Raw genomic sequence first — 12,962 nt, forward strand, 5'->3', positions numbered from 1 at the left:
AAAATTAGGCCTTTAAAAAAATGAATTCTGGTTAAGAAGCTGGAGAGACTACAACAGCTTACCATTGAAGAGAATAAAAGAAAACACATGTTTTGGGTGAATCCATTTCTCAAAGTAAGAGAACTTCATGATTTGGTGCACCTTCAGACTCAAGATCTTACTATGGGAGGACGGTGCAAACTATAAGAATTTTCGTAGGATGTCGGTCGACAGCTTTGAAGCTGTTTTGTGCCTAGTAAAGATAACTTTGAATTAATGAATTTAGATACTGGACGACAATTTAAACGAAATGAGATTTTAATTTTAAAAAGACTGTGGAAAATAGACGCTCACCACTACATGCAACACAAACGTCAATTTTGATGACAGGATCTTAATCCACTCGAAAAATCCAAACTGCGATGACCGGATCATGGACTGGATGTTGGATTGTTGGTCTCTATTGGATTATCTGATGACAGGCCGCTGTCATCGGAAATGTTCAATGGAGACCCCAAGTTAGAATTGTCACATTAGATTTGTCATTCAAAGTAATTTCGAAGCAGGCCCATTGTAACGCAGACAGATCCGAAACTGAAGCGTTCTTGTGTTTCATCCATAAATGACTAAAACTTCCAGCTGAAACTGTTTGAAACTAGGTTTGGAACACAGCAAATGACAAACCATATAATTCACTAAGGGTATGTTTAGGAAAGGCACAATCATATTGCAAAGCAACTACTACACTGATTTCGTTTCATATTTTTCAATCTGTCATATCAGATGTTAGCTTGGTAACGTAAATATACTATAAGTCAAAAAATTCGATTTGTGCTGTAATATGTTTTGACTTCAGATTTAAGATATTTGATTAAACAAAACCACAAAAAATAGTTCACATTAAAATGAGTTTGCGGTAATTTTATGTATTCTCTCTTCTTTTCGATATTTTTGTAAAAAATTGAATTCGTATGAATCTAACTTGAAATATAAGTGTATTTACATAAGTTTATCACGTTGTTAATGGTAACGTTGTTTTTTTTTCAACAAAAGCACTTCGAAATTTCTTCAACTGCACGTTTCATTTGACTTTGGTGTTTTAATAATTTCTATTTTGACTTATATACATTATATCTTTGTATATTTTTAAGTAAACAACGCATAGTGCTATTAAAATACCACCTGTTTGGCAAATATATCATCTAATTCATGTCCATATGTACCATGTACATTTTGTATATGTAAATAACTTTTCAAAGATATTGTTTGTTAATTTAAAATATTATTATTTTTCTATTGAAAAGTGTTTGCTTACGATCACCAATTTGCATACTGCTTTAAGCTAATTATTATTGTTTTTTTTAGCAAACGAACGGGAAAAATGTATAAATAAATCGGTACCCTGTACATATAACAAATACAATACCTCCATATTTGCGCAATTTGTGAAGATAACATTTTAATTAGCGCTCTTTAAGAAAAAATATTAATGCGTTATTTCACTGAAAAAAAGAAACACAAATTGTTGCTACTTCTTTCAAAAATCGAAATATAAAAATTTAAATTATGTACATACAGCATTTCCCCTCCTTCAACTGATAACAATGAATTAATTGATAAATAAACTTTGTCGGAGTTTTTAATGTTTGTCATTGCTCTACTACTTTTTTAAATTATGAATTTTGTGATACGGATAATATACGCAGAAACCGACAAAAATGTCATGTGTACACCCAATGCTTGTTGTTTACACAAGCAAACATTATCTACATCTCATGATAGTTATTTAATTTTGAAAAACTGAAATAGATTCTATGTACATACAGTGAAGTTGACCATGACGTGGTACACTGAAGGTAAACTGCGTGGTCAATGAAACTAAGAAACAAAGTAGGCACGACTTGTATAAGATAGATACTAAATATAACATTAATCACCTGTAGAAGACATTTGTCAAGTTCATGAATTTACACTTTTTTGTTGTTTCGAAAATGCCTTTTGGACAGTTGATAAGTTTGTTGGAATGAATCGTTGTATTTTTTTTTTCGGACAGAGCTATACATTCCTGATCTGCTAAAAATGATTGATGATTAGGAAATCACACTAGATTTGTTTTACGAATCACGCCCCAGCTATAAATTAATCAATTTTAACATTATTTTACCTTATTTGAAGTTTTTATTAATATATATAGGTGCTTACTGTGATTTGAACGTAGCTGTAAGATTTATTGGTTTGTTGACAGAACTTTTTACTCAAAATCATAGTAATTGAGAAAGTGACATCCATGTTTGATAGTTCGAGTTGACTTCGAAAAAATTAAAACAAACAGTTCATAAAACTGCGAATATATATTATTGGGATAAAACCAAACAAAACTTTGAAAAAAGAAATATGGAGAAGTAAATTTTATTAAATAATTGGAATTCTCCAAAACTTTACAAACAATAGGTTTGTTCGTTGTACTTGGGTTGACACGTAATCAAAAAAGTTGGTTCTCAAGCAACACCCAACAGCTAGTATTTGTGTTACGAAATTAACCCATGTTTTGTGTGTGAAAACTATTTTTGTTTTAAATTTCAAAAATGTGTAATAATATGTTCACCATAAAATTAAATTGTATCTTATGTCACGTTTAAAAAGTTCCATTTATCTCCACCAACAAACTGAGCAAGTTCAGTTCAACAAACAATTCTATTACAAACGGAGTGATTTTGGGTATGTTCAGAAATAAAAATCGTAATGCAGGACATTTTCATTTTCATATTCATATTCATATTTCTTATGTTTAATCACAATAAGTCTTCAAAATGTTATGATTTTTATACAGTTAACTGAAGAAACAGCACAAATAATCTGGGTTAAGCCTTTAGTGATCTTTAATATACAATTTTACATCATTTCACACTCATTCAGCATATGAATGAGTACTTTGAATATTTCAGTTGGTTTTTTTTTTAGGCTTTCATCAAAAGTACATACATACATATATATTCTACAAATATACATAGTACAGCGTTGATGTTGATGGGGGAACGTGTATTCCTCAAATGTACAAACATCAAAAGCATATTTACTTGTAAAACATTCCAACATGTTTTAAAGTGATTAATTTAAATTTTTAAATCAATGTTCGAGAATGATGTTTGGAATTTAAATTCAAAATATTAAATTAGTTTTTATTTATTTATTTGCTTATTCATTATTTTAATGTTAATAAAGTACATAATGTACATACATATGTATATGACTGACAGACATTTTAATGGACAATTATAGGGTCAAAGTGAATGTACTTTTGTATGTCAAATATTCGAATTCGAAATTTTCGAATTTTGGCAACTGCACTTTAACAACATATATTTTCTTAGCTTTTGGGGTTGGCAAGGCTTTACATTTTACTTTGTATTAAATTCTTATTTATATTTAACTTATTTGTTTTTAATTTTATTTACAGTTCTTGAGGGAAGAGCTTAAGTATGACTCTGGATATGAGAAACGTCAGAAAGCATTTCATTTTAATGATGATATGCATATTTCAGTCAAGGAACTATGGGAAGCGTGGCTTCGATCTGAGGTATATTTTCATTTATACATTATAATCTCTATGTATGTACTTTAATTAACAAACTTTTTTTTTGTTGTTGTTATAGGTGCATAACTGGACAATAGAACAGACTACCGACTGGCTAGCTCAGTCTGTTCAACTGCCACAGTATGTGGAATTATTTAAAGCCCATAAAGTTACTGGCGCTGCTTTGCCAAGGTAAATTATTGTTTCATTTTTTTAGAAAATGCGAATAGAAAACAAAGAAAAAACCGTCTGCAATTTTTGTTTTGTGAGTAAAAGTCAGGGAAACTCGTATGTATAGTGATGGACACAAATTTAGCAAATTGAAAAAAGTACAAGTATTTTTCTACTTTCAATTTTTTATTACTTGCAAGTAACTGTTCATTTTTTTTGTTGTTACTATGACAACCTTATATATTAATAAAAATAGGTAAAAGATTGTTTGTGATTTGCGTTGTTTTTAGCTGGACATAAATTTAGGGCGTTTTGCAATCAAAGAGTGTATTTTTAATTTTTGTGTTTTTTTTTAAAGAAAATAATAATTTTTGAGGTAATTGAATATTCCTTTATGATCCATATTTAAAAAAAATTAATAAGTCATGACAAAAAGAAAATGGCGCTCAAATGAAAAAATAAGTCTGGGGCCCTACTATGTAACTCGATTCTACTTTTGATTCTATTCGAAACTCATTTCCGATTCTACTTTCAAATGGTACTACGTATAAAAGTAGAATCGAATGCCAGTAATGCCAACCTTTTAGCCAACAAATTTGCGAATTTCGAACGAGTCTCGCATTATGTTTGACATAAGTTAATTTAGAAAAGAAAAAAAACAAACGTTGATTTGGCGACCAATATTTTCCGAAAATAATTAAATAAAGAATTATATGTAAATAAAAATGGATAGTGCGGAAAGAGCTTACCTCAAACGTTGCTTTCAAAATGGACATAAGTCTTAACTCAGTAACTCAGGATATCCGTTAGAGCCTTGGATTATGACACCGTACAGAACGGCAGCTGAAGGAACTTTGGAATCAAAATTCAACGAAAAATTCTCAGTTTCAAGATCAATAATTGAGCGCGTTTTCGGAGTCCTAAAGGCAAGATTCCGATGTCTTTTGGCGGCCAGGGAACTTCATTATCCACCCGAGAAGGTTACCCAAATTATGAACGTGTGTTGTGCTCTCCACAATCTATGTTTGAAGTTCAGAGTTGAACACCCTAATTCAACACAAGCATTATTAGAAGAAGACGAGAACCATTTCTCTTTGGAAGAACAGCCTTTAGAAACAAATGAAGATTCTAATTTGGCTTAAAGAATAAGAAATAAAATAAGAGATGATTTAACGAATTCATAAAGTTTTTATTTTTGAAAAGCAACTCTTAAGACTAAATATAATAATAAATAAAAAAAAAAACGAAACAAAAACAAATAACTTCAATCTTTTTAAATTAGCACATTTTATGGTATTTAAATATTAAATGTACCTACGTACTTCATAAAACTAAAAAAATCACATTATGAAAGCAAAAATGAATCAATTTCTAAACTAAAAAAAAAAATATCTACATAGAGAATGAAACTTCAACATCTCGGATTTGAGTTTCAATTTAGTCACACATTTTATGCACGACAACGACCCTAAGCACACTTCAAAGTTAGTGAAGTGTGCCTTAGAGGTGAATAAAATCGACGTTTTGAAGTGGCCAGCACAATCACCAGATCTTAACCCGATCGAGAATTTGTGGACTGATGTTGAACATCACATTGAGCAAAAAAAAACAACCAGTTTAACACCATTGTGGCAGGATATTCAAAATACTTGTTATGAAATTCCAAAGTCACGATGTGAGGCTTTGGTTGAAAGTTTTCCAACAAGAATTGCTTCTGTGCTGCTAAATAAAGGGTTCCCTACCAAATACTAAGAAAAACTTAGAACTGGAGTAAAATTTTATCAAGAAACTGTTGAATGTGCTAAATTCGTGTCCAGGCAAAAAATTGATGTTTCTACATTCCATACTTTTTTCTTCTTGTAGATTTTAAACATATTTGGTTAAGTACTATTAAAACATAGTGGTATGTACATATATGTATGTAATGTTAATAAAATAACTATTAACTAATTTCATAATAAGAAAACAAATTGAAAATTAAATGGTTTTTATTTTCTTTAACAAGTGTGCTAAATTCTTGTCCACCACTGTATATACTTGAGTAGTTACATTAATAAGATTGATTTTTTTGTCATGATCAAAATTTGTTTTTGTATTTTGCACTTCAGTCAAAGTGACAGATACAATTTGTATTGACGTTTCTGCAGTAGCGCATTCTGTCACTCGAAATTTCGAACTAGATCCGTTCGCTTACTTTCTGCACCTTAATTCGTAAAAAGAGATATTTTAAAGAGTGGGGGTAAAATTCTCTCATAAAAAGACAAAATTACAAAAATGTAAGTGAACAAATTTTGTCCACAATTTGACTGTCAAAAAAAATACACATTTTGAAACATCATCGTTTCATTTCGTGTTTAGAATTTATTTATTTTTTTCTGTACATGGATAAATTAAGACATCATGAACTTCAAGCAAAATCATGCTAATCCATTGATTTTTTTTATGAAAAAAACTTGAAAATTACAATCTTGTTGCTGTTCTTTGGGAACAGAGTTTTTAATTTTATAAGTGATAGCAAAAGCGAGCAATTTATTTAATTTATTTGAAGTTCTATCAAATTTGATAAATTTCACAAATCCGCGTAAAGAAATTTCTTGGGCTAAAATTCGTAGGTTGGGGAAATATTTTACTCTTTCGTGAGCTCTCTCTTTTATGGAAAACTACGTAATTTTTAAGTACGCTAACAGGATTTAGTTAAATTTCGTAAAATTTGACTTTTTTATGAAAGTACGCGAACGGACCTAAATATAAAGCTCACGGAAAGCTTTAATGATACCGACAAATAGATGCCTTCAATTATATTTTTAAAAAAAAGTTGGTTAATAGAGATCTGTAACACCCACCGTTAAGAGTGTTGGGTGTTTCATTACAGTCGAAATTTCTTTTCAAAAAAATCACACAATTTTTACAAATACATTTTAAATATATACATATACAGTTTTGTTCATAAAAATAGCAGTGCTGGTCACATTTTATTAGATTGTCTATTATTTAAGTGACGGAAATTCTTACAAAAAAAAAATTAACATGTTACTTGCATCTAACGGTCTTTCGTATTCATATTAGAGACTTTTAGCTTGAAGTTATACTCTACTTCTACCGGTGAACACACATTATTTAAAACTGGATATAGAATGTTCATAAAAATAGCAGTGCTCTTGATTTTATAAGTAAAAAGTGTTAAACATACTAGCATATAAAAAATTAATAAATATTAGCTCAAAAATAAACAATGGGACGGTCAAGACTTTGCACCGAAGAAATTAGAAAACTGTGTTTGGAGGGAAAAACCTACCAAAATATTCAAGACATCCTAGGCTGCTCAGCAAAAATGGTCAGCAGCGCCTTAAAAGGGCAAAATAAACCGAAAACGCGAGGTCCAAAAAGGATGACTACTGAAAGAACTGACAGAAAAATTGTTCAGCTAGCAAAACAGATCCCTTCCATAGGCTCTAGGAAAATAAGAAATGGACTTCAACTGTCTGTTAGCGCTGTCACAATACGAAGACGTCTTTTGAAGCGAAGTTACCAGCCCGAAGTCCACGCAAGGTACCATTCTTGACGAAAAGGTATGTGGCAAAGAGAATGAGTTTGCCAAAGTGCATAGAGAATGGGCAAACAAAAAAATAGAGGAATGTTCTGTTCTCCAAGGGTCGTCGAGAATATGTGAGAAGACACCGAAATGCAGCAAACCATTCACGGTACACTATAAAAACAGAGAAGCATGGTGGAGGAGGGTCGGGCCTATTTATCCCATCGGGGGTATAATTGATGTAAGTGAGCATGTGAAAATTATCGAGGAGGTTATGTTACCCTATGCTGAAAAGGAAATACCGTTGGTTTGGGTATACCAACAAGACAAGCATACGTCAAAAAATGCAAAATAATGGCTTGCGCAGAACAAGTTATCCGTTATGGAATGGCCCGCTCAATCCCCCGACCTTAACCCCTTCGAAAATTTGTGGAGGAATATGAACGCAGTTCATAAATTAAAACCCAAGAATTCGAAAGAATTGTGGGAAGCGTGATTCGTGGAACGCAATACCAATCGAGATGTGTCAGGTTTTAGTGGACTCGATGCCACGTAGATGCGAAGCAGTCATAAAAAACAATGGTTATTCAACAAAGTACTAATTGTAAGCTAACATTATTTGTATACATTTATGTAACTTATTACAGTTTTTCTTACTTCTTAAGTAATAAATCTAGTACTTTGTCATGCAGTGTTATTTGTATGAACAGCCATACGAGTATATTTAAAAAACGGTTTTAACTGTTATGAAACTAACGGTAAAAATCAATAATACTTATTTTATGTTATTATGAATAAAATATTTAAGTTAATTATTAGAACTTTAATGAAACATTTTATAACGTTTATATCTATTTAAGGTCTTTTTGTTTTATTTGGAGAGCACTGCTATTTTTATGAACACAACTTTATGTATATTACCAACGTTTTTGAAATGTTGAGCAACTTATTTCGTTCGGCGAAGCTATACTACTGACTTTCTGTTAAGATTTCTAACGTGAAAAAGAAAAATATGAAACCCCTAGATAGCTCCACCTGTATATAATTATAATTATGAAGTGTCTTCATATGAAAGTGAAGCTTGATTTAATTTATTTTTCCTAACATTTCCTTAATATAATTACTAAAACGTTTTAACACTAGGAAATTCATCGGTGCATACATCAAAAGTAAAAGTTAATAAATGTAAAGTGCTTCCACACGCCCGTAATAATGTCAATGCGTAAATAAAAACCTTAATTGCCACCCAATAGTATATTTAACAAACAAACAAAAAACTTACAACTATTGTTTACTAAACACAATATACCTTGTTGTAGTTACTGTTAACTGTTAGTCATTATTCTAAGAGAATAATAATATGCTGGTGTATCGTATGTACACACACAAACCACTTTTTTACTCTTTTCTGCGAAAATTGTTGGCATTGTAAAATCATTTGTATCTCACAATTCGAAATCACAACACTCCATACCTCCTACCCTACTTGTTTAAATTTACCCTATATCATCTAGAGAACACTCCACAGTCCGAGAGCTATGAGACAGGTGTATAATTTGGCCTAGCTGGCTTATTCGCATTTAAAAAAAAAGTTAACGATGAATAGAAAGCAAAAACAAGCTTAATTACCACTCAAATGATCATCTCATTTCAGATTGGCAGTTAATAATATGCACTATGTGGGTAACGTGCTAGGGATTAAAGATCCAATCCACAAGCAAAAGGTTGCTCTTAAAGCCATGGATGTAGTTTTATTCGGTCCACCGAGAGGTAAGTAACTCGCTTATGCAAGTATTTGAAGCTTTTAAATTGAATAATAATATTTTGTGTTTTTTTTTTTTTACTAGAAACTGGAACTAGATGGAAAGACTACATATTAGTAACCTTGCTTCTAAGTGCAATTATTGGCTGCTGGTATGCTTACCAACAAAATAAAAATGCAAAAAGACATCTCCGCCGAATGGCACAAGACATGGAGGGACTTCAAAGAGCCGAACAAAGCTTACAGGAAATGCAAAAGGTGATTACAAGTCTACAAGCACAATTTAGGAAGATTTCAGTAAATCATGTGATCACTCAAAAAAAATAAAACTTAAATGCTTCCGGAATAGTATCGAATTACAAATGTGAGACTGCGGCTCGGCAAGCCTGCTACTGTGTGAAGTGATTTTGACAAATAACTTTCCAAAACATATTCCATGAACTATATTTTAAAATACACATTAAATAAAATGTGTGAGAAAAAAAAATATAATTATTTGACAACGACATCGATGACAACAACGACGGCAACATGTTCCAAACCAATGAATTCATAGTGTTAAATTTCAAATTTTAATTAAAAAAAAAAACTTATTAACAGAGTTTAGCTTAGAGATAGCAAAAATAATTTCCATCGACTATTCATTCGCTTATTGATATCGGTGTCGGAAATAGTCATTCTTCGAAACGATTAAATTTGATGGAGCATAACGTAAAATATTAGGAAATTGCGCAGATTGTTATTTTTCTACAAACTTAAACTTTAATTTTGCATACCAGTGTTGTTTAAAACAGTTTTGTTATAATTTATTGTTTGTTTATTAAGTATAACCAAAAATATAGAGCATTTTGTATGTGAATTTTGTGATATTATTTATGAAACTTAAAATTATTCTCCGAGAGTTAGCACCTAGACTTTAGTATTTTCTGATGTTATAATTGCAATTATACGCTTCAGCAACTGGGTCCAAAATAATTTATTAACCATAAACTTAAATAGCAACATTTTCAACAATTTTGGTTACATAATTTCGTTGTCCAATCGGCTTTTACAAAAGCAAGCCAGTTCCTAATAAGCCACGTACATATTTCAATTTAAAGATGAATATGTACCTATGTATGCGTTGAATCAGTATGCTAATTTATTCAACTTAATAAATTATTGTTAAACAGTGGAAAAATTGGTTGATCAACTCACTGAATTGTTGCATATCCCCTTAGTCCTATAAACCCTATATTGGAATCATGTCTTAAATTTAGGCTCCAAAGTTTGACATTCTCAAAGTTTCCCTTTGCATTGGAATATTTGTAATTTAGAGATGAAAGATGGGACAACAATAACACTGGTCAACAAATTTTTAACTTTTTTTTTGCCACACGGACTTTTTTGATATTTTTTGCTTTAGTTAGTGATCATAAGAAAAAATAAATAGTCTTTGACAGGCACTAAATTGTCAGAAAAAAAAAATCTAGTTTAAAAAGTGGATCTTAAGTGACATGTTGCAACCCAAGGCTTTATATGTCATTAACAGCTCGCTAACCAACTCACTGTAGCTATCACTCTTGTGGTTACCGAAAAAATTTGCAACAACTTTTTTAAAAGCCTTCCATGCAGATTTTTCTAAATAGTTCTGATTATTTTTTGGACAAATTTAGATTCCGAACTAAATGATTTAAGTCTCCTTGAGTTATGAAATGTGGCACGTTTGCGATTCCTTTAAACTGAAAGTCATCGTCCTCGTCAACACATTAACCTGAAGTAGACGGGTGTGAATGGTCATTCTCAACAGGAGTAGTTGCAACTAGTAATAGTTCTGGTCGTGCGCCTTTCTTCCAGTCCGTTGAATTTGTCACACTTGTTATGCAACAGACACAAGGAGCATAAGATTTGTCTTGATGGGACAGAAAAACCAAAACATTGGTGATAACACTCCAACACAAGACTCGTAAAGTTTCGTCTTTGTTTTTTGAATGTCAGTTCTCCGCAACATAACATAAATAGATAGGATCATTGTTACACTTCCTCAACATGTTCACAGGGTTAATAACAAAAAAATGATAAAACAAAAAGGTGTTAAAATGAAACCACAAATATTTTTAAAACGGTTTACTTGGAAGCTCTTCTGTTAATTTGCTGCGTAGTACAAGTTTTGAGTTATACTGTATCACAACAAAACTGAGGCTAATTGACACTTGGCAATTGTGATTAATTAATGGGACTAGATTGACAAAACAAAATTAGCTATCAAAGTTCGTGTGACAAAACCAGTGTTGACCAGTGTACTTAAGAAATTTAAATACATTTAAGCGTGCGTCGTCCTTGAGTAATTATAAAAAAAACATCTGCAAAAGCCTTAAACTTTAACTTTTGTCTTTAAATTTTAAGTTAATATTTTTATTTTTTTTAAATTTAATTTAAAGGAACTTGAAAGAGCTCGAATGGAACAAGAGAATGTCGCCACGGAAAAAATGGATCTCGAACGACGTCTCAAAGAAGCACCATCACTTACTTCCTCAAGTTCGGACTTAGAAGTTCAACAATTGAAAAAAGAAATCGAAATGCTTCGTTCTGAATTATCCCGTGCCGAAATTGAACTTGTCGATAATTGCTGGGCACCACCAGCACAATTGCAGTCCTGGCTGCAATACACCTACGAACTCGAATCTAAAAATCATCTAAAAAAACGTGTCTCCGCCGAAAAACAACTCCAATCAGCACGTGAAGCATGTGAGAAGCTTCGTAAGAAACGTTCGAGTTTAGTCGGTGCATTTGTATCGACTCATGGTAAAAGTATCGATGATGTTGATCGTTCCATTGTTGAAGCACGTAATTCTTTAAGTGATGTAACAAATGAACTTCAAGAACGTTTACATCGTTGGAAACAAATTGAAACATGTTTAGGTTTTAATATTGTCAACAATAATGGTCTTGCCTATTTAGAAAGTGTCCTATATAGTAGAAATGGAAGTGGAGGAGTTAAGGGCTCAAGAGGTGAGCTTTGAATTTTATTAGAAAATTAATATTTCTCTTTTTATTGTTTGTGTTTGTATGAATATTTTAGGGCGAATGACAAATAGCACAGATGATCTTGACGATGAATCCGTACAAGGTAAGACATTTGAGAATTTTTCCCTTTTCTCATCGGAGTGATCATCATGATATGTTCCGAAACCGAATGCATATACATCTTGTTCTTCTTAAGTTTACTATTTTTATTTAACGTTTGTTTTAAACAAAAGAAAACTACTTTTGTTTGTTTTTTTTTTTTTAAATGACATCACAATAATCAAATCAAAAGAAGAATTCAATATATAAAATTTAAAAAAAAATAAAATCAAGTATTTAAAAAAGAAACGGTGCTTGTAATTTAAAATTTAAATTTTAATAATAATTTTTCCTCTTTAAGTAGAATTTGTTTTTTTTTTCCTTTTGAATTGAGTGGCTTGTTTATTTTTTAACGTATTTATAATATTTGAAAGTTTGTTTTTGTAAATGTAATAGTAGGGGTACTTAATTAATTTTTAAATGCTTATTATCATTTTACAATTAGAAATGGTGCACTATTTTATCTTTATATTTATTCCATATAAAGCTGTTTTATTTATGCTTAGAATTTAATTTTATCATTACTATTAAAATTCTAGATACTTAAAAATTAAATTTGTATAAAATTAATTTGTAAGTTCTTTTTTCCATCTTTAACAGAGGTTTGCGGGACATAGTTTTATACTTAAGTTACATAGTTTGTTTTTTTTTTTTTTTAATTTTATTGAATCTCTGTAGTATATTTACTTTTAGTAGATTTTAATAAAAGTGCATTTAAATAAAATTAAATAAAAACAAATTTTATATTTTTGTATAGTTAAAAAGCTTACTATTACATAATAATTTATTAGTTGTAAATAAAATATATAAACAGCTTTTGAGATTTGAATGCAATAATA

General features: G+C 30.8%; 1 protein-coding gene and 1 long non-coding RNA gene across 12 annotated transcripts in view; one reads left to right on the forward strand and one right to left on the reverse strand.

Moving 5' to 3' along the window:
- Positions 1-7,302, reverse strand: part of LOC129946837 (uncharacterized) — a 31,372-nt gene extending 24,070 nt beyond the window's left edge. Inside the window, exon 1 of one of the 2 annotated variants that reach the window (XR_008781652.1) lies at positions 6,759-7,302. This is a non-coding gene — a long non-coding RNA (uncharacterized LOC129946837). The remainder of the gene's footprint in view (positions 1-6,758) is intronic. The other variant, XR_008781651.1, reaches the window with a different exon arrangement.
- LOC129946835 (stromal interaction molecule homolog) overlaps positions 1-12,962 on the forward strand; it is a 62,914-nt gene that overhangs the window by 37,056 nt on the left and 12,896 nt on the right. For all 10 annotated transcript variants that reach the window (XR_008781650.1, XM_056057186.1, XM_056057192.1 and 7 more), the window contains exons 4-9: positions 3,437-3,556; positions 3,633-3,745; positions 8,911-9,026; positions 9,104-9,276; positions 11,439-12,009; positions 12,080-12,127. Coding sequence is in view for 9 of the 10 variants with exons in the window: in XM_056057186.1 (XP_055913161.1) it covers positions 3,437-3,556; positions 3,633-3,745; positions 8,911-9,026; positions 9,104-9,276; positions 11,439-12,009; positions 12,080-12,127 (1,141 nt within the window). In the remaining variant the exon portion in view is untranslated. The remainder of the gene's footprint in view (positions 1-3,436; positions 3,557-3,632; positions 3,746-8,910; positions 9,027-9,103; positions 9,277-11,438; positions 12,010-12,079; positions 12,128-12,962) is intronic.

The sequence above is a fragment of the Eupeodes corollae genome, chromosome 2 (genome assembly GCF_945859685.1).
Source record: "Eupeodes corollae chromosome 2, idEupCoro1.1, whole genome shotgun sequence".
Classification (NCBI taxonomy): domain Eukaryota; kingdom Metazoa; phylum Arthropoda; class Insecta; order Diptera; family Syrphidae; genus Eupeodes; species Eupeodes corollae.